Source organism: Mesitornis unicolor, unplaced genomic scaffold (genome assembly GCF_000695765.1).
Source record: "Mesitornis unicolor isolate BGI_N332 unplaced genomic scaffold, ASM69576v1 scaffold6930, whole genome shotgun sequence".
Taxonomy (NCBI): Eukaryota; Metazoa; Chordata; class Aves; order Mesitornithiformes; family Mesitornithidae; genus Mesitornis; species Mesitornis unicolor.
Genome location: NW_010156252.1, coordinates 62,315 through 84,819, shown reverse-complemented (window position 1 = coordinate 84,819; position 22,505 = coordinate 62,315). Strand labels below are relative to the sequence as shown.

The 22,505-nt window shown below is 38.8% G+C and overlaps 1 protein-coding gene across 1 annotated transcript in view; it reads right to left on the bottom strand.

Moving 5' to 3' along the window:
- LOC104541641 (potassium voltage-gated channel subfamily KQT member 1-like) overlaps positions 1-22,505 on the bottom strand; it is a 122,516-nt gene that overhangs the window by 88,215 nt on the left and 11,796 nt on the right. Inside the window, exons 5-6 of the mRNA XM_010185786.1 lie at positions 22,178-22,224; positions 21,305-21,366 (exon numbers count right to left, since the gene is read on the bottom strand). Coding sequence (XP_010184088.1) covers positions 21,305-21,366; positions 22,178-22,224 — 109 coding nt within the window. The remainder of the gene's footprint in view (positions 1-21,304; positions 21,367-22,177; positions 22,225-22,505) is intronic.

Here is a 22,505-nt window from a genome sequence, read left to right as displayed (position 1 = left end):
AAAGAGACCCAGCTCCCTCAGCCGCTCCTCATAAGGGAGATGCTCCACTCCCTCCATCATCTTTGTGGCTCTGCACTGGTCTCTTTCAAGCAATTCCCTGTCCTTCTTGAACTAAGGGGCCCAGAACTGAACACAATATTCCAAATATGTTAGCAGTTGTATAGTCTATCCCATGCTTCCTTTTAGATGATAACTCTTAAGTAATTTTGCCAGACTGCAACTGTTAGGCCTGATTTTTTTAATGTTGAGTAGTCTATCCCATGCTTCCTTTTAGATGATAAATCTTAAGTAATTTTGCCAAACTACAACTGTTAGGCCTGATTTTTTTTCATGTTGAATATCTGCCTCAAAGTCTTTGGGAAATTTCAGACAAATTAGTTGCCTTTTCTAACAGTCATGTCAAGAAAAATTGAATTTATGTAAAAAAACCTCCAACAATAAAACAAAACAGTTTTTAGGAAAGCTCTGGTTCTCCATCTTCCAAAGCAGAAACCTTAGTTCTGACAAGACAACATTTTGGACAAAGGGTGTGCTTTCTTGCTAATAATGTGAAAACCAGTATTACTATTTGGAAAACAGCAGTTATTACTTTCCCAATACAAGTTGCCAGCAGCAAAGAACCCTTAGCAGTCTGTTAGCCCATAGTCCCAACCAGCAAAAACTCAGGACTTTCACTTTGCCTGGTAATCAGGTCTCCTATGGGCTACGCCAAGACTGAGATCACCACAAGTGAAGGCATAAGACTTTCCCAGCACTGCCAGGTAATCCCCTCTGAGCCAAGACAACACAGAAAAAAGCTCAGATACAAATGCAAACAAGAGAAAACACATATATGAGGATGGAGTGGGAAGCACCTGCGAAAAAGTTATGACAGAGTTGAGCCTGGGAGCAGTAGGGAACCGAGATGATAAACATGAGAGAAGAATGGAGAGAGTAAAGGGAGTGAACTCCCAGACCTCAGGGCTTCAGAAGACAAAAAAAGTCTGGGAAGAAGTAATTGAGGAGTACACACTGGAAGACATAAAATCTGGCAGAAAATAGAGAGAAGAGCCTGCATCCATAAAAATATCACTGCCTGTAGTAGCCTTGAATGGAAACCACAGTTACCAAGATTCAGAAGTCCTTGATGACAGTAAGGAACAACAACAAAGTGGGTTGTGTGTCTGGCCCTGTGGCTGCTCTGTGGAGTGGGTAAGAAACTACTAGGGTTTATTAAGCTGATTCATCACGTGGGCAATAGAAGTTTGTGTGGTTTAAAAGTGTCCAGGGTAGGTGACGAGACATCACATAACCATACAGTTGCACATAATGAACCTTCTCCTTCATTCTGTTAAATTTCTGAAAATCCAGTAAGTAACAACTTCACTGCATGCTTGTGTTTTAGTTTGGTATGTTTTTTTCCACAAGTTTTCTCTGTCTCATTAGCACCCAGGATGCACAGCATTCAGGGAATTAAACAGCAGGGACTAAGAAAGAACATGTTACTCATCAGATCCTGCTTTATGCACTGCAAAAATTGTAGGTGTAACTTTAATGTTTGTTTGTTTGTTTTCTTTACCCTATTTAAGGATATGCATAGCCATATTATCTTGCAAATATATTGATTCTGTAAATGAGGTGGTCCAGTTCCTAACACAACCTTTACTGCAGAAGTTTTCCTTATTTCCTATAGTTCCTATGACTTGCATCTGCTCCTGCTGTATTCCAAGTAAGGTGCATCACAGACCTATGTAAGAACATTACTGTATTCTCATTACCAAAGCTATTAAGTTGCATTTAATGCTTGTGACTAAGAGTACTTCCACAACATGAGAGAACTCAATAGCTCTTTTTCCAAATGCTACTGTGACAAACAAGTTATTAAAAATAACACCCTATCCAAGCAGAAAGGCAGAAAGATAACCTACTATTCAAAGACTTTCCTTATCCAGTGAAAGCGTTTTACTATTCACTGAAAGGCTATAAGAGTTTATTTAGGAGAAACAGAGAACCTCAAATCTAGGCATTGCTAGATATTAACTATAATCCCCTTTACAAAATGAAGAAAGAAATATTTCTTCAATAGGCAGTATTCAATTATTTCCCTGAAAAGTCTATTGAAGTGCATCATTGCAGAAAGTGACATAATAGAAGAAGAAGTCAGGTTTGTGGTGCTTGCATGTGATATGCTGTGGGACTTGCACCTAAAGGAAGAATTTGGACATAAGCATGGTATAGTCAGGGTATTCCCATACATCTCTGTCAATAGCAAGAATGTCTCACCAATGCTTTCCATCCCAGTAGCTTATCATGTGCATTTATCTCTCCTGGTGGTCACCATTCTTAATTAACCTAGTGACTCTGCATTGACTGTTTGCAAGAAACAATTAAATACCAACATAATAATTTAAAAAATTGTTTGTGTGCTTTGACTCCTTTTTATTTGGAAGAAAGCTGGAAGAAAGGAGTAAAAACCTGAACTATATGACTGTCGAGATCTCAATTGGACCTGAACAAACAGCCCACAGGCTGCCTTCTAAAATTGTTTTATTACAGTACATAGCCCAGTACTGTCACAGCTTCTATAGCTCAGGGGCTAGGATTATGTGATGTTAATGCATCAGAACAGACAACTGTAACTTGATCTAGAAAAAACAAGAAGTGGAGGACCTACCAAAATTAGTCAGCAAAAGAACCAAATCCAAAAACCTTCAGCTAGAGGTTGAAGATACTAATCTCATGAGTTTTTATCTGGATTTTTGCCCACAAGAGAACAAGAATAAGAAATAGATGAAGTACAGACTATATACAAGTCAAGGCAGGGTACAGCTTCTTTAATTTTGAGGGGAAGGAGAAAAAGGTAGAAAGAGGGTACCAAGAATGATACTAGAAGATACAAACATTTTAGTGCAAATTCTGCTATATGTAGATGGAAGGCTTTTTTTTTTTAAATTTGGAAAAGACATCTTTTAAACACAGCATAAAGTGTTCTGATGACAAATTATATTTTTAATTGTATTATAATTATTGTGTATGAGAATTCAGAGCTGCTGATCTGATAACATTTTATGTGTTTTAGTGAGACAAGTTGCATCATCCCACAAACCAAATTACTTGCCTCTTCCTCTCCCAGGGAATTCCTCCTAGCAAGACACTTGCAACACAAGATCAATATAATTCACATCCTGAGGCTTTTCTGACTAGCACACTTTTTTAATTGGTACAGACACTAAACTTGCAACCAGAGAAGGTAGGTAGACACATAATTGCTGAATAAACAGTACTTAAGTGCAAAGAGAAACAAGACGAATACTAGAATTGGGTCAGAATTCTCTGCTATAAGTTGTATATGAAGAATGTGTGTGTGTACATATGTGAAACTGCTGACACAGCACTGTGGAAAGCACTGCTAGAGAGCTTTCGGTTGTTGCCAGCAATGTCATCATAAATCACAAGGATTCTCAGGAGCAACTCCACGGTTAACCTGTGTGAGGATACTGAACAACAGCCCATTGTTGCCAGAAAAGGACTATTAGATACTGTTTGGCATCACCTTGCACACTTGAACTAGACTTTATACCTATTTCTGGCTTAGCTTAAGCAGAGAACAAAAAATAATTAGTATTCTATAAAAATCAGAATAAAACAGGCACTAGTTCAGTATCAGGAAAAGCACAACACTCTCTCCCTGATGGTTAGCACTTCTCCAGCCCATTTGCTTAAAGACAAATATTCAAACACCTTTGTATCATGTACTTTTAGAAAACCAGGAACTGAGTGGAAAAGAGCACAAGAAATACTTCTGGAAAGGTTTCAATGCAAGACCTACCATCTATGGTTACCCCTGCAAAAATCCATCTTGTAATGGACCACCTTGTAGTATGAGCAAAAGCAAGAGATGCCAGGACCTCACAGACACCTGGCAATTGCAGCTCAACACTGCACGCTGCAACAGCCTTGGCTTCACCACGTGTACTCTGCAGAAGCTGTCTTGAGGAAAAAGTCTCTCAGCTGCCTGGAAAGGGATATTCATACTGTGGTTCCATGTGTCTAAAACTGCACTGAGTTAATTCAGGTCTTAGCCTCATGGTTTTACCAAAGCCAAGGTCCCACAATTACTTCAAAAATACTGGGGCTTTCATGCGTTTGGAAAAGAAACCATCATTACTTTGGTGATGTTTTCTCAGTAGCAGATTGATAGTGGAAGAGATGTATGGTGGTCAGGAACAGTGAAACATCAAATTTTCTAATATTTTTAAGATACATACTGTAAATGGCAAAATTTAGACAAGTGTGCTGGAGGAGTTCACTTGCTGATGTTCAAGGATGAACTTACACACATTGAGACAATTTGCAAACTTTTCCAAACCATGTGGGAAGATGGCCAAAGTCAGATTCCCAGCATTTTATGTTATTTGTAATGAAATGTATTCTGTAAAATACTGCAAAAAAAGAATGAAAGAGCATACAGCTGGAAACTTACTGAAAGGCTACAATGCACCAACAGATAAATGGGGAAACAAACCAGGAGATGTATTTCCTCACTAATTTGGTGAAATTAAGAAAATGAGTTTACAAAAACACAGATCGTCACTACTGCATCTCTGCCAGTGCAACTATAAGTTGTTACTTGAATGCAGTGTCTCTAAGAGCTTGGCTCTTTCCTTCCTGTCTTGTATTCTGCCTGAGGCAAAGCTTCTGTACCCTGGAGTAACATGTGAATGTGATTTAGTAATTGTAGAGTGACACTTTGAGTTTCAGGAAGATAGGAGCAAGGTGAATCCTCCATTTTCAGCAATAAATATTTAAGATCCTTAATCCTCAGACTCAAGGTGCATTTGCTCCCAGAACAATAGTGCATCAAGGTATTTTGCACAAGATACCATTCCCAATGTCTATGTATCTGAACAACTGAAACACACAGGACTGGGAAGCAAAGTAAGATGTGGGTAGCCCTCACCTCTTCTGATTCCCCAAGAGACAGGGAACTTCATAAGGATCACCAGATTTACAGAAAATTTCTTCCTGCTCAGTATTTTCTGAAGTTTTGTTTTGTTCAAGGGTGGTTATTTTGCCCTCCTGAAGTTTTTAGGAACTCTACCTGCTCAATGCTCTCTTGAGACAAAGCGCTGCTGGGATCTTAAAGACTCCAAGCTGATTTCAATGTTGAAAGAGACATTCTCCCTGCAGTCTTCATGTACCTTCTGACTGAATACAGATCTCTCTTAATACAGGAAACCTGAGACTCCATGACAGTGTTCCAGAGGCTAAACAAAGAGAGGTTGTAAACTTTAACCAATATGCCTTCTTACAACTAGCTACAGAGACTAATTTTCAGAAATCAGATCCTCTTGTCTGGAAACTGATCACACTTTTGAAAGGACTGTAGGTCTACAGACTACCATGAACCAAAACCAAGCTAACCTCTTCTTCTTGCCTCTGGTAAAGAAGGATAACGTCAGAAAGTCTTTGACAGAAGCAGTCAAATCTAAACACTTACGGAAAGCACCACTGCCAGCAGTCATAGGAAATGGACAAATCTGAGGTGAAAAGGAAGATGAGAAAAAAAATGGATGCAACATACCGTTCCCCACTGTGGGGAAAAGACCTCTTCTCAGAGTGGAGAAAAAAACCAAAACACTGAGAAAATATGGAAACTTTTGATCACAGCAATCTCTTTCAATACCGTGTTTTAGAGTAGTTGATTATTGATGCACTGCAAATAGCTAGTGATGACCAAACAGTGCATGCACAAAAAGTTCTCATTTGTAATACTCCAATACAGTGATGGATTTCTATCAAAAATATGCAAATGAAAACGCAGTCAACTCCCCCTCACCCGCTTTTTTTCTTTATATTCAGGCTTGGGTAGTTTCCTGCAGCTGTACACAAAAAGCAAAGTGTATTAGCAGGACATACTCTTCCTCAGCCTCATACCTGATAGCATAGGTAGCATTTACTGATCTCATACAACTAATAGAAAACAGAAACAGAAAGGTCCCTCTTAGTCACTTTCCAATTGAAGTTGGGTCTCCTGTTTCTACTTGAATGGAGCCTGATGCAGCTACCCATGCTTATCCATATCACATTATTATCATAAGGTTAATTACACCATTATCCCAAATTACAGTTTGTTTGAGAACCCTGTTGAACTCTACTCTCTCTGTTTTCAGAGAGATTAGCAAGGATGGGTTTGATGCTCAGTGTCCTCAGTGTTAAAAGCAGCTCTGTCCAGCCATGTGCAGCCAATATGGCATTATATTCCTTTCCAGAGGAGTGGCAGGGGCAGATTTTTGAAGTGATGCTGAGCACACACAGCGTCTGCCACCACCTCTAAAAACCAGGCTATTGAGAGATAAAACAGAGAGCAACAGAGCTAGATCCTCCTATGGTGGCTTTATTTCCCCTAGAAGCACGAACAATGGAAACAGACACAGGATAAACTGTGTCCGTTAGACAATTCTTCTGGAGAAAGTCAGTTCAGCTGACCACTATTACAGAACATGCATGGCTTTTCATGAAAGGTCATCACTTATTTCTAGCCGTCCTGAGTAACCCAGTCACTGTAAGCATACTAGCAGGGAACCAAAATCATGGCAGAGAAATTCTCTAACAAAACACCTTGACAATCTTACCAAAAAAAGCTCAAAACATCCTCCACAGTCATAATACTTCTTTCCTCAACCTCCCCCCTCCCTGTAATTTTCTGTGTTCTTAAACATCTATAGGTGTTAAAGGAATATTATCAATCTAAAAGCAAGGAATGAGTTTGTTGTTGTGTTTTCGAAAAAAAATTTTATATATTCATTGGGGCTTTTTGACTCTGTGCCCAGATATCTACATTACAAACTGTAAGACAAAATTATAGGTACACAGTGTGCCAAGAAAATCAGCTCAGCGTGGCTTGCCCAGGCTTTTTGAAAGAAAGCATGCATACTGTGTCACTATTATGATTTAAAATAGCTAGGCCTCCAAGTCATAACACTACTGCACTACAGTACAAGGTGCCTGCAGATGCCTGTAGCAGCAAGCCAACCGCTTAGCTTCATGACTCGGATGAAAGCATGACTTTGATTTCTCTTCAATGTGTGTATCTCACAGCTTCATTTTGGTACAAAACAAACCTAAGACGAAATGAAGGAAAGCTTACGAGGAGGGCAGAAGTAACCTGAGTCTTTTACAATAATCCTCATTATTATTTACTATGGAGCGCAAACTTCTCAGTTTCATAGGAGAGGAGGATTTTCTATGGTAAAGCACAAGAAAATGGGGTTTTGTATTGTTAAAGTTGTTCTGCTTCTTCCAGGTTTAAAACAGAGGTCAGAAGAGCTTACAACTCTCTGAGCTCAAGGCTTGCTAGAGGTAAACAGGAGTACGTACATATGTGCACACACATTGTCCTGTCAGAGAGAGCCCTCTCACATGCTTCCAGTATTACTTTCCACCTTCTGCATCTCTAAGAATCAGGGCAACACCCAAGGAACTTTTGGATGTGCTCTGACACTTTACCAGACAATTTTTTTGAAACTAGGAAGGAATTTTTATTTGTTGGCACCACTGTTTTTTTTTTTTAATGCCCTCCAACTGCTCTGGGGATCCAGGCTAAAAGCAAGATTCAAGCTGCTGCAAGTTCAGAGGTGTCACAGCATTCAATGCAAGTACTCACCAGTACGCTAAGGAGACATGCTCTGGCCCCAGCCCACTTGGCCTCATGCAAGGGAGGTGTCACAGCATTCAATGCAAGTACTCACCGGTACGGTAAGGAGACACGCTCTGGCCCCAGCCCCCTTGGCCTCATGCAAGGAAGAACTATTCCAGCAGTGAGAAGAGGATTTAGGAATGATAGAGGGAGGAGAGAAGATCCCTAATAAGTCAGTTGGTGCCCAATAATTGCCAGCTGAGCTTTGCTAATACAATTTCATCCTTAATTAAACTTCCTACACTTCTGCACCTGTGGCCTGAAGAGAAAACATTTCTTAGTGTGACCAGTACATAGCCTACCCTGCAGATGTCCATTTACGCTAAAGAAATCCTTATATATTGTCAAGGAGATCACCTAAATTACTCACAAGATTTATTTTAATTGTGAACTTGTAACTGTAAGGCTCTTCTACCAAAAGGGATCTCACTGTAAAGTTATCCCGCCTGCCTTTTCCAAGGTTAGCAATAACTTCCTGCAGAACAAACAGCAATCAAAACATCACACAAAGTTTTTGAAACAGTACTACATAAGTATCAATTGCATTTTTCTGTACCTATATTTAACTCATTTTACCTCTAATAATTCATCTTATAAAAGGTTTCTTTTTTTAAATTTTTCCTTCACTCTAATTGTACTACTAAAAGGGACGAATCCACATTTTTCTGTGACAATTTCTGAAGTTCTTTACTGTTTTTCACAGTACTACTGGCTTTGTACTAGTTATTTATCTAGCATAGAAAATTCCTATGTTTTGATTTGTTACTGCTGTAACAAATTTACATTTTTTTTATTTTATGTTTAAAAGCCTAGGCATCTCTAAAACACAAATCTTCCAGGCTAGAATACTGTTTGGCATTGATAATATCCACTAGAAAACAGAAAAGTGACAGATAAACACACAAGAAGGCTGGAGCTCAGAGAGCTTACAGCCTAGATGAGCACCCCAGGCTTTACTCAGGAGCAGAAGCTCAGAGGGGTCAAGATGCATATTCAAGATTATGATGCAGGTCAAAGCTGTGGAAAAATGCAGGGCAGCTGGAGAGGAAACTGAACTGAAATTATTAGCAAGTGAGGGCTGGACTTTTACCTTAATTCTGTTATATTATGATGTTTCTGCACTGCAAAGAGGCCATGGATCCCAGAGACTTCAACTCCTCGAGTGCCTCTGTGCATCTGAAGACGGAGCAATTTACTTTTCTCTAAGTTTTTCAGCTGCATTTATCAGTTTAACACTTATTTGCTTCACAGTAATTAATTAGCCCAAACATCTTTCAGGAAGGGTGTGGGGAGTGTGTGGGGAACTTTAGTGCAGGAAAATTAAGGTCAATTGTTTTAGGACTTTGTTTCACAGTATAATTCACACTCCTTTAACAGGTAGCTCTTTGAATAATAATATAAATGCAGCAGTCACTGAAGTATCTGATGAGTTTGCTTATGTCCCAATTTAATTATATCTTCAGATATGCCATACAACAAAAAACAAAGTCATATAAAAGTTGTTGAGTTGCTTTCCTCCCCTCATCTCACAGCCCCTTCACCAGCAGTGGAAAGAAAAGATGCCAATCCTGTAGTCATTAAAACCAGTGAAGCATTTGTAAACAACTGCTATGCATGTGCACTGTGCTTGGTCAGGTTTTTATTGCAGCAGCCATCTCAGGACTGAACGACAGCTCACCTGTGTTGTTCACTGTTAAGAGATATCAAAGTGATAGGAGAAAAAAATAGAAACTATTTGGACTTGGCACAAAATATAATACATCAAGTTAGGCTCTCTAGATTTATCACAACTACTCATAACCAAAACACTTACTCCAAACTATCATCTGGTATGATGATCTGTCATTGGTTTTTCACTGAAATGGTACAGCCAGTGCACATAAAAAAACATAAATGAAGGTGGCCTTGTTTATAGGAATTACTGCCCATTTTGTTCCCAAGTGTAGCACCATTAACTAATCATCTTCCTCCCCTTTATCTATGCAAAGGAAATTATTTTCCACTGTGTTTTATTGTAGCTGCCATGAGATTCAGAAGTTCCTCTACACAAAGATTCAGAGGGCTCAGATTCAGAACCAGCTTTGGAGGAGCCTATGAATGACCCATTCATAGGGGGCATCACGTCAAGTCAGCTCCAATCAAAAGCGTGCTGCAAAGATAGCTGACCCAGTTCTGTCCCTGCTAAAACCAGAAATGGCTGGACCTTTGCAAAGTATCACACCCAAGCAAACGAGTCACGTGTGGCTGCCGTGCCACCCAGATGCTGCTAGATGGATCTCTGGGCTAGGGGCAAGCATGCCTGCAGTGCACTGTGTTAGATGGAAGAGCATGCGGTTTGTGCTGCAGCAGAAACCACTGCTCCTTTGCATCAGTGAAAAGGCACTGCGTTCCTCCCCAGTCACTTCTGCTACCAAAATTCCGCTGAGAGTTGATGGCAACATCTCTGTGGGACTGATGATTTGTCCTCAAAGCTTGGCCAAAACTCCCTTATGTAGCACGAAGCAAACACAGAGGTAGAAGATCAATGATTGTGGCCAAGCCATTCTCTTTTTGAGAAGTAGCAAAAATTGTCCTTGCCCATTTCCTTTCTAAGGTGTTCTCCTGTAAAACTCCTCTAGTTGAAACTTCGTAGAAACTTGAAGGTAGCAGAATAAAGGCTTCCTTCAGTGTTCTAACGACCAGTGCGTGAAATCACAGACACTGATGTCACAACTGGAAAATTTCTCGAAAACTTCAGCGACGATGAAACAAGGACCCCATCTCTATTCAAGCTGACATTTAAAATATATTTTACTCTTGGGGTTTTTGTTTTGACTGCTTCATTTGGCAGGATTATCATACATGATAATCAAGCCAAGTCAGATGTTGCCAGCATTAACTAGAGTGGCACAAGTAGCACTCACATAGTCAACTACCCTGGGACAGAGAAGGTATGACAACCAGAAACAAAGAACCATCAAAGAATCTGCACAAAGCTCAAGTGAACAGGAGGAACATCACACACGAATGGTGGCTCCATCGTGAAATGATGAAAAAGGACAGCCCGGGCAGGACACGGAGCCAACCCACACTTGGATTGGTAGACATGTACAAACACAGACATATATGTAGATGTAACTTCTATTGTCAACATGTATTTTTATAGGGATAATTTTAGAGTATTTATAAGGCTGTACACACTTTCAGTTTGGGAATACAATGTATTTATTCACTCTTTTTCTATATCTGGACAAAGGGCAGTATTTATTAGCTGAAGTGTCAGACAAAGCCTTTAGTGCTGTTAATCACACCAGCTTCCTTGATATATTAAGGCTATTAGGACTTAAGTAGATAAAGATGCACATGTTACTAAGTGAATCACCTTCTATCTGTCTAATGGAAACCAAGTGTTGATTTAAGTGGAGTCATCTGTTTAAAAAAGAGAAAAGAAGAAATTGAAATAAACCCAAGATTAACAGATGTCGCAGAAGGGTCAATGGCGAGCAATGCTGGATCCAAGACTTTTAAAATAGAAACTTACATGAATATTTGAACTCACTTGAATATTTGTCTCTGCTTGGCTGTGCATATACAGTATTTAATATAATTTCTTTGGCTTCACCTATTCATAGGACAGTTTCTGTGTCATGTATGTTCAGTCCTCTTCACCCTTAGGCTCCAGGGCTACAAAATGATGTTAGTAGATTAATTTCTAGATGATTTAAAATCTACTGTCTAAAATAGTCCCAGTAGATTTATATTGGCTGGGTTGGTGTGGTTTATGTGTTTATATATGCTGTTCTCAAGTACTGGATGGTTTTAGTATTAATAGGCTATGATTATGTTGAACAGTGCACTGGCCAATATAACTACTGAAAACTAGAGGGACTTTTAAACACAATAACAAAGAGGAATGCTGATTTGTGGTTAAGTCCCAGACATGGCTTAAGTTAAATTCCTGGCTGTGCTGCAGATGCCACTGTGATATCTTGGGCAAGTCACTTCCTGCACCCTGACTGTAAAAGAAGGAAGCAATATTTCTTTTTCCCTTCCTTTCTCTGTTTTCTGTGTTTAATCTGTCAGAGCAGGAGCTCTCATGCTATGATGAACACAATGAAGCTACTGCAACAAAAGTTGATCCTAAAGGGAGGCAGCTCGCCAGACTATCATGCCCATGGCATACAAGGGCAATCAGACTTTGCCAGGTTGGGCTGCTGGCGCTACTAAGTGTAGTATCAGTTACTTTGGGATAGAAAGAGAATCTGTGACATGGGTTCACAGCCCTCTGCTAACTGCTGAAATTGTGGGATATTTTAAAGATGTGTAAAAAGTCATTGTAATTATATTTGTTCTAGATTTTCATAGAAGTAATGCAAATCTTGATTTTTGTTATTGAAAGATGAATTGTGGTTTTGTCACAACCCCAGTGGACAGGACAAAGGAACAGAGAAGGATTTGAGGAAACTATATTTGCCACCTTGGTTTCCTGAGCTCTGGGATGGGTAGGTATACTTTGAATCAGGTGTTCATGTTCTACTTTGTATTGACTGCTGATTTTTCTTCTTATCTTCCCTCTGACTCCCATAGCTCTAAGTAGGAGTCAGAGAGCAAAGGCTCCTTCTCCTATTTCTCTTCCTGCAATCTAAGCAACACCGGATCATGTCTGTTTTGCAGTTTTTATGTGGAGGGAGGGTGGGGGAAGCAGATAGGGTGACAGAAGGTAAGGACTTTGCGTAAGAAAGGGAGTATACCTTCCTTTACTCTGAATCTTTTCCAAGAGCTGAATAGATTCCAACCTGAAAAGACTGCAGCCTGAATAGAGTCCTTTCAACTCCATGCACTTTTCCTCCCTGATACTCAACTGCAAATGAAAATAAAATATTTTAATTCCAGCGAGATCACTCTAAAAACAGATCTTTGACAAAGAACAATTTCAACTTTGAGACATCTAACTTCAGTAAAGGTTCACTGTAATGTATCAAAACCAAAATTTGCCATTCATGTTAAAATGTTTTTTGTTTGCTCATCTGCTACACACACACACACACACACAGACAAGAATAAAATGAAGAGATGATCTTATGGTTATTTTTTTTCCTTTACTGTATAAGAAAGACAAAAAAAAGTCTCCTGTGTAGCACACTGTGCACACAAGTTGTTCACTTAAATCTCTTTTCTCTCATCCGCTCTAGAGTGTATTCAGTCCATAGAACCGTTCCACATTCTGTCTCAGCATAGTGACCATGAATTTCCATTCCACACCAAATGTAAACAGTCTATGAACAAGAATGACAGAGGCTACATTTCAAATCTCGCTTAGGTTTGTCTTTGAATGCCAGACAAAACAGACTTTATGTCATTTAATAAAACGCATACCTGCTCAAATATAAACACAAACAGCTGATCCCCAGCAACTGATCTGAAGACTTTTTTAAAGATTGTCAACTGGTAATGTATTATTTCATTTCTCCATTTTTGCTCCAAAATTCCTAGATTTTAAAGGTTATATTGCTTGTTACCTAAAATTCCTCTAGGATTTCTGCTTTTAATAAGCAAGTAGACAGCTGTGCAGATCACAAGCATGCAGCCATTGCCAGTGTTAGGAATTCAAAAGTCATTAATAAGATCTCAAACAGGGAAGAAATAAATGAGATTTAAAACAAAGAAACAAACAAGCAAACAACCCACTTTGTATTTGTAAAGGTTCACCCTCTACCTTCAGTGTCATGCTTCCCATCTATTGTCTGCATCCTGAAGCATTAGAAATCTGGGATAAAACCAATAGCAACTCACTTAAACAGGAAGTCTTCTATTTAGGAGAATTTAACTTTTGCTGTGTTGCTTTTAATAAAATACATAAAGGAGTGTCACAGATGACTGCTTGTGACTGAATGACCAGAGCTTAGATGGTCGTTGCTTTTGAGCACTAGCACAGCAGCTGTGTGTGAGCTTGAACTACCTTCAGCCACTGTTCTTTAGAATACAGTTAATATATTGTCTTGTTTAACTTTATTTTACAGGGTTGAGAGAGCATATACTCTCAATTCCTGCAAATAAGCTCAGGAGTTGGCACCCACTAGGCTGCAGTATCCTCATTGTCTGTGGCTATTTAAGTTCAGATGCTAGATTTGCGGGGTTTCTTTAAAATGTATAATCATATTTTCTGTGATCCAAGAGCTGACACTTCAGAAACAGACATAAAACATCATGATAGCTTTTAACACTGCTCTGTAGGCCAGGTCTGTAACTATATCTAATTGACTGCACCTAGATAATATTCTACATATTATAGGTAGTACTTAACACTGTGTACACTAAAAACTTTCTACATTAATGCAAAAATTGATTGTTTTTAATTTGTGTTGGAGTAAGATTTAATGAGCTTCAAACAGGTACAGTTAGTGCTAACAAATGGATGCAAATGAATGGTATTCCAAAGACCTTACAGTCTTCAAGGTATGGTGCTGCAGAAACTAATATAAATGTCCTCTAGACAGGCACAAAGTCTGCTTCCATGACCCTTGTAAATGGGTCAGGTTTAAGACACTGGACAGTAATTTTGAGCTACATGTGGCTGGATGGGTGACCCAATCCAGCCCCAAGCAGCTATGTATAACAAACCAGTCCCAGCACAAAGAGGGTTACATCCAACAAGACTGAAGTTTATCTCCCACCATTATCTTTTTTCTGGTGCAAGGCTTGTAGTAGAGTCTTAAAAAAAGAGCGTAAAGAGTACATGTACATAAAATAATGCTTTTTCTTTTTTTACCAACTCATCACTGACTACTGTTTAAAGCACTTGCTAAACTGGAGTTTACATACAGACATCCTGTTTAATAACCCTCAAGTGAGCTCTTCTCTATGCCTTTGCCTAATCTCTCAGTTTGTTTCTACTCTGGCTACCAAAGCTTCTGGCAGCAGTGAACCCCACAAGTAGTTATTTTTGGTTTTCATTTTTAACATGTATGGGTGATAATTTTATTTCACTGAAGCCGGAGAGATGGAGTGCATAGGATACTGGACATGGAAATCTGCAGTTTTCTTTGTTTACCCACTGAAATGTTATCAGATTGGTGAGAGCAAAGCTATTAAAATTTTAAGGCCGCCTAATGACCCTGGCTGATGAAAGATGTGCTTAGCTGTAGTCCAATTTCTAGAAAATGGGCATCTTCCATCACGAAGTTCAGCACCAAAATTGCTTCCGTATGCTTGTAATTCAGCATCTGGAAAAAGACTAAGGATTAAATTAATAGGGATACTTAATCTTCCATATGCTTCTAAATATTCCTCCACATCCCCCAGGTTATTACTTTTGCATTATTGCAAGGACTATATACAAGATGAGTAACTACTTGGCAGTGGTTCCTTTGTCTTTTATTGATTTCGCATATCTTTTAAAATTTCGATCCAAAGCCATAGGTTTTTGTTCTGTGTCTAGCTATCAGGAAGGCAAATCTTCACACACCTATTGCAGAAATGGCCAATATTCAATACCTGAACTGCCTCACATGTGTTCAGCCTGCAAAGTGTTGAATATTTCCACGCCAGACACTTTCTGAAGCCATCTCTTCCAGCTGGTGACTCATGGCTCTAACCATGGTTTCCAGTACTGACCAGAAAGACAGTTGTTTGTCAGTTTTTTACTATCAATTTTTCAGTATCATTATTCCACTAAAAATAAAGCCAAAATGTCCCTAACCATTCATACTGCTGTGCAAGAAAGCCATTGCCAATCAAAGCCTTTTCGAAGTTTGCACTAATTGCTATGCTACACCAGGAAGCACAGTAACTGCTTCAACAGGCTACAGAATGTCATAAAAATAGACCGAAAACACCACCAAGGTTTGAGCCTATGTTAGATAAGGCAGATACTTCACAGAAAATTGGGAGATCTGTCACACACAAAGAATTCTTTTAGGTGAACAAGCTGTCAACATGAAACCTGATAATTTTGAACCCAGGATAGGTAGATGAGATAGTACTTCTCTAAGTAAAATGTTAAACTACCTAATGTATGCTCTTAGGATTGTAAATATGAAGAATCCAATAATGAGACAAATATGTGTACAGATTTATACTTCCATTTATTACAAAAATGCTGTCGTGTAAGTAACACATCTGTGTTACTGAGCAAATCTGTTGTCACATTAACCAAAGAAGAAATCCTTCTAAAGGCATACAACTTTGATAAAGCTGAATGCTTTTGCCTATGCTGATAAAGGCAGGCTGAAATGTTGGCTTGTTTTGATTAAAAGGACTGCTTCACAGCTTGCCAGGTCAAAGGAAGGACTCCCATCACCTTTAATGGGCTCTGGAGCATCAAATAAACCTTTCTGTGCTGATGAGCTGGGAGTTCAGTATTAGAAACGGCATGATTGTAGTTTACTTTTTGATACAATAAACCAGCAAATTCATTAACGTTACAGTGAAATTCCTCTCCAACATATAACTCAAGTTCATATATTTTTAAGCAAATCAACAAGGTAGATAAATTACATATGAAACCCTTTGCAATGGGGAACTATTAGTTGATTAGAAAGCAAGAGCAGGAAAGAGCAAGAGTAAAATCAGAAACTGATTTTGACTTATCAATGGTCATTCTGTTTATCTGGACTGTGTTTAACAGGGTTCAGCCAAACTGGTTTCTAACACACATACGGATAAAATCAGCACTCTGGTGAAACAACTACAGAAAATTATTTAGCCAGAGGAAAATATCATACCGCTTATATAAATGTTGTAACATACAGGTCTCCACCACTTTTTGAAAGCTACCTCAGATAAAGCCTCTGCGCTTATTTATCTTTAAAAGTTCCATATTCAGCACTCGCAGTGAAAATGTATTCAATATATATATCATATCCTTACCTTTTTACCGAACATGGGATCTATACACTTAACAATCACTCAAAGACATTGTAGATGGAAGACAGAAAACCAAATCACCATAACAGAACTCAAATGAACCCTGCAAAGTAGAGAACTTCCCTTCAGTTTTGGTTTCCAAGATCAGTTCAGATTTCCAGTAGGCAACTCAAGCAGCACAGTAGCATCTATTTTAAGGTAAAGCAGATTCTTTTACATGACACATTGGTTTTAATTCATTTAAAAAGTGGTGCAATCTGCTTGTAAAGTAAATCTGACAAAGTGACGATTCTCTGTTCAGTTCTGTGCTGCAGGTTCAAAGTTCTGCATGTTGATCTTTGGCTTAATATGAGTCAGAATATAACGATTCACATTTTCAGCTCTAAGCGTGCCAAATGTGCAAATACGTGGCATGAGTATTGTCTTGCAGAATTGCTGGATTTGCATTAAAAGGTGTCACATGTCTCACTACTACATACCTTCTGTATTAACAGAAATCTCCACTTGAAGCTCTACCATTTGCAATTTAGCAGTACGTAGCATTACTCCTAAAGTTCCATATAACTGAAAAGGACTATTATAAGATTTTAGTTATGACCTTGGCAGTACTGATATTAATACTGTACTTACTGTCAGATACAGGAATAGTTCTGAATATATAGAAGGGACACCCAGAAAATTGCTTTGGATTGCTATAACTATTATTAAAAGGCAAATTTTAAAGTGTCTACATCATTGCACAAGGTTAAGTCCTATTTTTAGAACAACTTCAGAGAGAATAGAGCATAATGTCTACTGCTCAGAATGATCTTTAATTATTTCTTTTTCTATATCTAGGTTCCGTTATTCTACTCTGGGAGGTCCATAGGCAGGACCTACTGACATCTAGGGCAGTCTGGTATGTAGGCACAACTGCCTGTCGAGATTCCAAGGACTGCCAATTTTCGCCCTCACTGTATAGTCTAGATTATTTTGTGCAATGCCCATATTTAAGACTGAATCATCTTAGGGCAGCCAAGCAACAAGCCTGGCTCACTACCTGAAAAGTGCAAGCTGCGCCTGTTATACCTAAATTAATGGTCACTGAAAGGTTGAAAAGGGACAGATGAATTTATTCTAAAAAGTTAGTATTACAGTCATTTATAACCAAGCTAAAATTAAAGCAGTGAAAAGAGAAGAGGAGATGTAGCGCACAGAATTTCTTGAGTTCACTGTGGGCTTGTTCCTGGAAGAAGCTGCTGGGCACACCCAGCATTAAACCACTGGCATGCAGCATGCTCTGCGTGAGGATTAACAGCGCTGCACACACAGCTGTGCCTATCTGGAAAAACTGTTTTCGATTTTGATTTTGGTAGCAAGCCAGCAGTGGCCAGGTTTCTTAAAGAGGGTAGGCTGAACAGTGATTCACAGATGTTTCAGGATAAAAAGAGAGAAGGCTGGTCACCGCAAATAAATGGATTTGCTGCTGTAATCCTGCTCAACAACATTCTCTGAGGGACCGGATCAGTGTATCTACATGCACACACTTGGACCATTGCTGCTTAGCGGGGTTTATGAGCTCAGGCCAGGCACCATACTGCTGCAGTTACATGCCTTCTGGACCACAGCTGGCTGGTGTCCCAACAGATTGGGGTGTGGGCATGGCGGGCGCTGTGACTGCCTGCACTCAGCTGTGGCAATACACCTTTAGAAGATGATACTGTTTGCTACCCTCAGCTTTATAAGCAACAGAGAACAATGGCAAAGTCAAAACATGCTGAGACTACGTGTTGGATCGTGATTTCTTTTCACGAAGGCCTATAGGGTTCTGCAGTTTCTAGTTACATTTACAAAGCCAGCTTTTCAGTTGCTTGCCAAAATTATAAAATTCTACGGGAAGGAATCTGCAGGAAGGTTCCTGCAAGTGTGATTCATCCTCCTGGCTTTTGCATATTAGGAAACAATCTTTAGTTATATTATCACAAAACATATATATTACAAGCTCAAGGTTTCACTCAGTACGCAAGACAAACAACTTTACAGGATTCTCCTTCAAATGAACGTGTTCCTAAATATAAAATAAGAAAACATGATTTTTTTTCTGATTTAAATACTTGGAAATTCAGGTTTGTGCCATAAAGTATCATAATTCCTGCCAATGCACTGCTGTTTGACTCTAAGCATTTTATTTTCAAAATGCCCTTTTCATGTGCCATCCCCTCTCTGCTGCCAGCCATACACGTCTTTAGAGCGTGTTCACTTCTGTCACAAGTACGAAAGCTTTGCAAGAGTGACATGATGTCCCTGAAACACGATTAAATACTCTTGAAGACAGAATTCTCTTTATTTGTGAATACTTTTCAATTTAAAATCCCCTCCACAAAAGTCTATAGGAATATACATTGGGTTCTTCCTCTGTGATGTGCAAGTAGCAGATCCTGTGCTGACAGCAGACATTCATACGGAGAAGCACTCAGAAGTTTCAAAAATGAAAGTTTGTGGTTTCTTCTCTTCCTGCTTTAACACAAACTTTCTGACAACTGTACAGCAGCATTCTGCTGCAAGGAGCATACTAAGGATCCTTGAGAAAGAACTATTAGAAGAATTTAGCTTATTCCTGTGGCATGGGAAATACCATGTAATTTCTTGCTGTAGCGGGAGTGTCCAAATGATTTCAGAAGGCTACAGCTCAACTTAAAATTACTTAAAGGAGATTTTTCAAACGCACAAAAGGTGGTTAGGTGCTAACACTAGCCTTGCAGCACTTAAAATCTGTCCTTCAGAAGTCTGAGACTCAAAAGTAATTCACAAACCAAATGGGATGTAGCTCTTTAAAATATGTAGTCACCTTAAAAACCAGCTGATACAGATATCCTTTCTACAGTGCTCAGCTCAGGAAGCATTTAACTGCATCGTGTACTTTATGGGAAAGAGAAGGCCAATCTCTGAGAGCAAAAATACCAAAAAACAAGCTTTGGTCACCATCTGCAGCTGCGGCAAAAATGTGATTTCAGTGTTGCCAGTGTGCTGTCATGTTTGCTGGGTCCAACCGAAATTCTCTATTTTTAGCCTTTCAGCTACTTTCAGATAAAATTCCTGCAGATAGGACTAGCTGTATAGGGCAGATAACATACAACTCTGAAACCACAGATGACCTCATGCAACAGCAAAGAAAGAAGGGTCTGTTACTTAAAACAAGGCTAAAATTTAACCCTGCTATACTAAAATTAAACAGGGAGTGTTTTACAGTCCCATTACAAGACATAAAACAGCAGTCACTATAAAGTCACAGTGTACTTATTTGTAAGGATGTAAAAAGAGTAATTAATAACCCCAAAACAGCTTATCTTTGGGCCAGTACAACACCAAAGCTTTCCCAGACTCATTGGAGGTTTTACAAATAGCATTGAGAAGCTATTTTAGCTGTCATTTGAGAATTATTTGTCCAAACTGAAAAGTCATTGCTCTTTGTCACAAGCCACAAGACAGTTTTTAGTCTTCCACACTCTTAGTTGACATTATGGAGAGAAAACAAATAAATGTAATTCAAACTTTCTGAAAAGAGTTTCAAGGTGTAAGAACAGTTACCAACCAGAAACTCGAGTGAGCACGGCACAAGGATTCTTTGTGCAAGGTGCACTGTACCTTCTTGCCTTCTACTTCACCCTTTTGGTGTGTCACCCTACATACCAAAAGGCACCTGTTCCCTTTGAAATGCCATTTATTTCCAACAGATTGAAGTACAGTTCTGAGTACTATCATACAAGTTTATCTTGAGTATTTAAAGAGAAGTGTGTAAGGTATGGATATGTCACAAATGAATCGACATAAATCAGGGTGATCTGTTTGCGTCTGCTGGGATGTGCTACTCACACGTCTTTTGGTTTGCAGGTTATTTGCTGGATATTTCTTCAGAACAAATCCTTCATTAGGTTGTTACATACTTGCAGTGTGGAAGAAATTCTTTCCCTCAAGAAAAACATTCACTCCTTAATGCCAGATGAACAGTTTAGATACACAAACGAAATAATCCTAAGGTGAGGAAATTCTTTCACCCCTACACCAAATCACTATTAGAGACCAGTAAAGGTTTCAGACCATTTTCAGACCATTTAACTCTTTCTTTCTTTCCTTAATATCAACATAGGCAAACCTATATTTTTAAACAATGACGTAGCTCTACCTGTCATCTAACTTTTCAAGCACAGCCAGCATTGAAATAAAGGGTTACAAAGCACTTAACTGTTAATTTGAGATTATAGAAGTCTGATTATTTTATGGCTTCATGTCACTTGAAAGGAGAAACTCCATTTGTCATAAGGAATGGAAACCAGGACAGAATAAGATTTGCTCTCACTCTCTCTAAGGAATTGTAGGTGGAGTTATATAAACAACAGAGCAACGATCAAAGGGAAATCTCAGGGACCATAATATACTGATGTATTAAAGGAACAGAGCTTTTTATCTGTTGTGGAAGATAAAAAAAGAATGATGGGGGTTGGGGTGGGGGAGGGGTGGAGGAAGGAAGTAGAGCATTGAGACATGTGTAATATATACAATTAAAAATCAAACCCCTAAGCAAGCCCTGAAAGAGGCTGAAATCAGTTAAAGTCTGTTTTTCCTTATTCTGTTAAAATGACAAGAACCAAAAATGCAACCAGCAACAACAATTACTCTCTGTCACCTGGAAAAGCCAAGCATTCAATTCTATTTTAAGCTCATTTTTTCCCCACATCCTATGAAACAAGCAGTGTTCAATCACAGAGTATATTCTCATTCGCTGCCAGTCTAACTGAGGCTTACCTTGTCCTCCACTCTGTTCAGCCTGGCACCAATTGTGTTATTCCCTCTATCTTTGCTTTTTTCTGTGGAACAAGAAACATTTTCAAATTAATATATGATGTTATAACAAAATAGCAGCAAGCCACAACAGGGTGGGTTTAACTAGCCCACCAACGCAGTGCAACTGAACACCTTTGCCAGGCTGGTAGTTTTATTCCTTAAAAGCAGCTTTTTGTTTCTTTTTATAGCATTAGCCCATGCCATGGCTTTTAATAGCCCTTAAGTTTAAGGCACTTTCAACCTTAGTTTTATGCTTTAATCTGGGAGAAGAAAACTGTATTCAATGTTGCTAATGTTTCAATTGCCATTTAAAAATAAACTATCACTATGCAAAAGACTCTACAGACAACTTCAACAATACATTTTGTAACATTTTCTCACGTTTCCCCTTATAAGTCATACAGAAATATGAGTGTGAAAATGACATTAAATGAGATTTTTCATGAGCCAGACTTGTCGCAAACAAACTTATTACTTTATGCTCCTTTTCCAGTCTCTTTTCAAAGCTACCAAAGCTCTATGTGAATATTACTGATTTCATAGGAACATTGTAATTGTAGCATGCCATTTTATTGAAAATATGGTGAGTCTTAGAGAGATTAGATCCAGCACTTTGAAAACTTCAGGGATAGTAGGTACTTTAAATATCTAAATAAGAACAACCCTATTTTAAACGCATTGATGACTAAATATTGAGGATGCCTAACCTTCAGACCACAACTGGTTGACGCTGTTTAAAAACTTGTCAACAACATAAAAATTATTTTAACAAGATTTTCCATTAATTATATCTTCATCAGATTAACTTTAGACACATCCTTCACATTAACTTACCTGAGATGGGGATAAAAAGAGATGGCTTCCCTATAGATTGGTCCAACCTATAAAACAAAGGGAACAATTCTTAGTTTTTATCAGCCTGAACCAGCATCTTCACTCTCCCTAGCTGGAGGGGGTAGACCTCCTCACAAACAAGTGAAGTGAAGTTCAGATCGTTGTGGCTTGTACTGTAAGCAAAGCAGTTTCTTTGGGCTAAGAATAGCTTGAAATTAAAAACAAACAAACAAACAAACAAAAATGGTATTAGACTTTGATTGGTTTTTAGCTTCTTTAACCACTCTAAAGTTTTCCCTTGGCCATCGCTTTTCCACACAAACAGCGT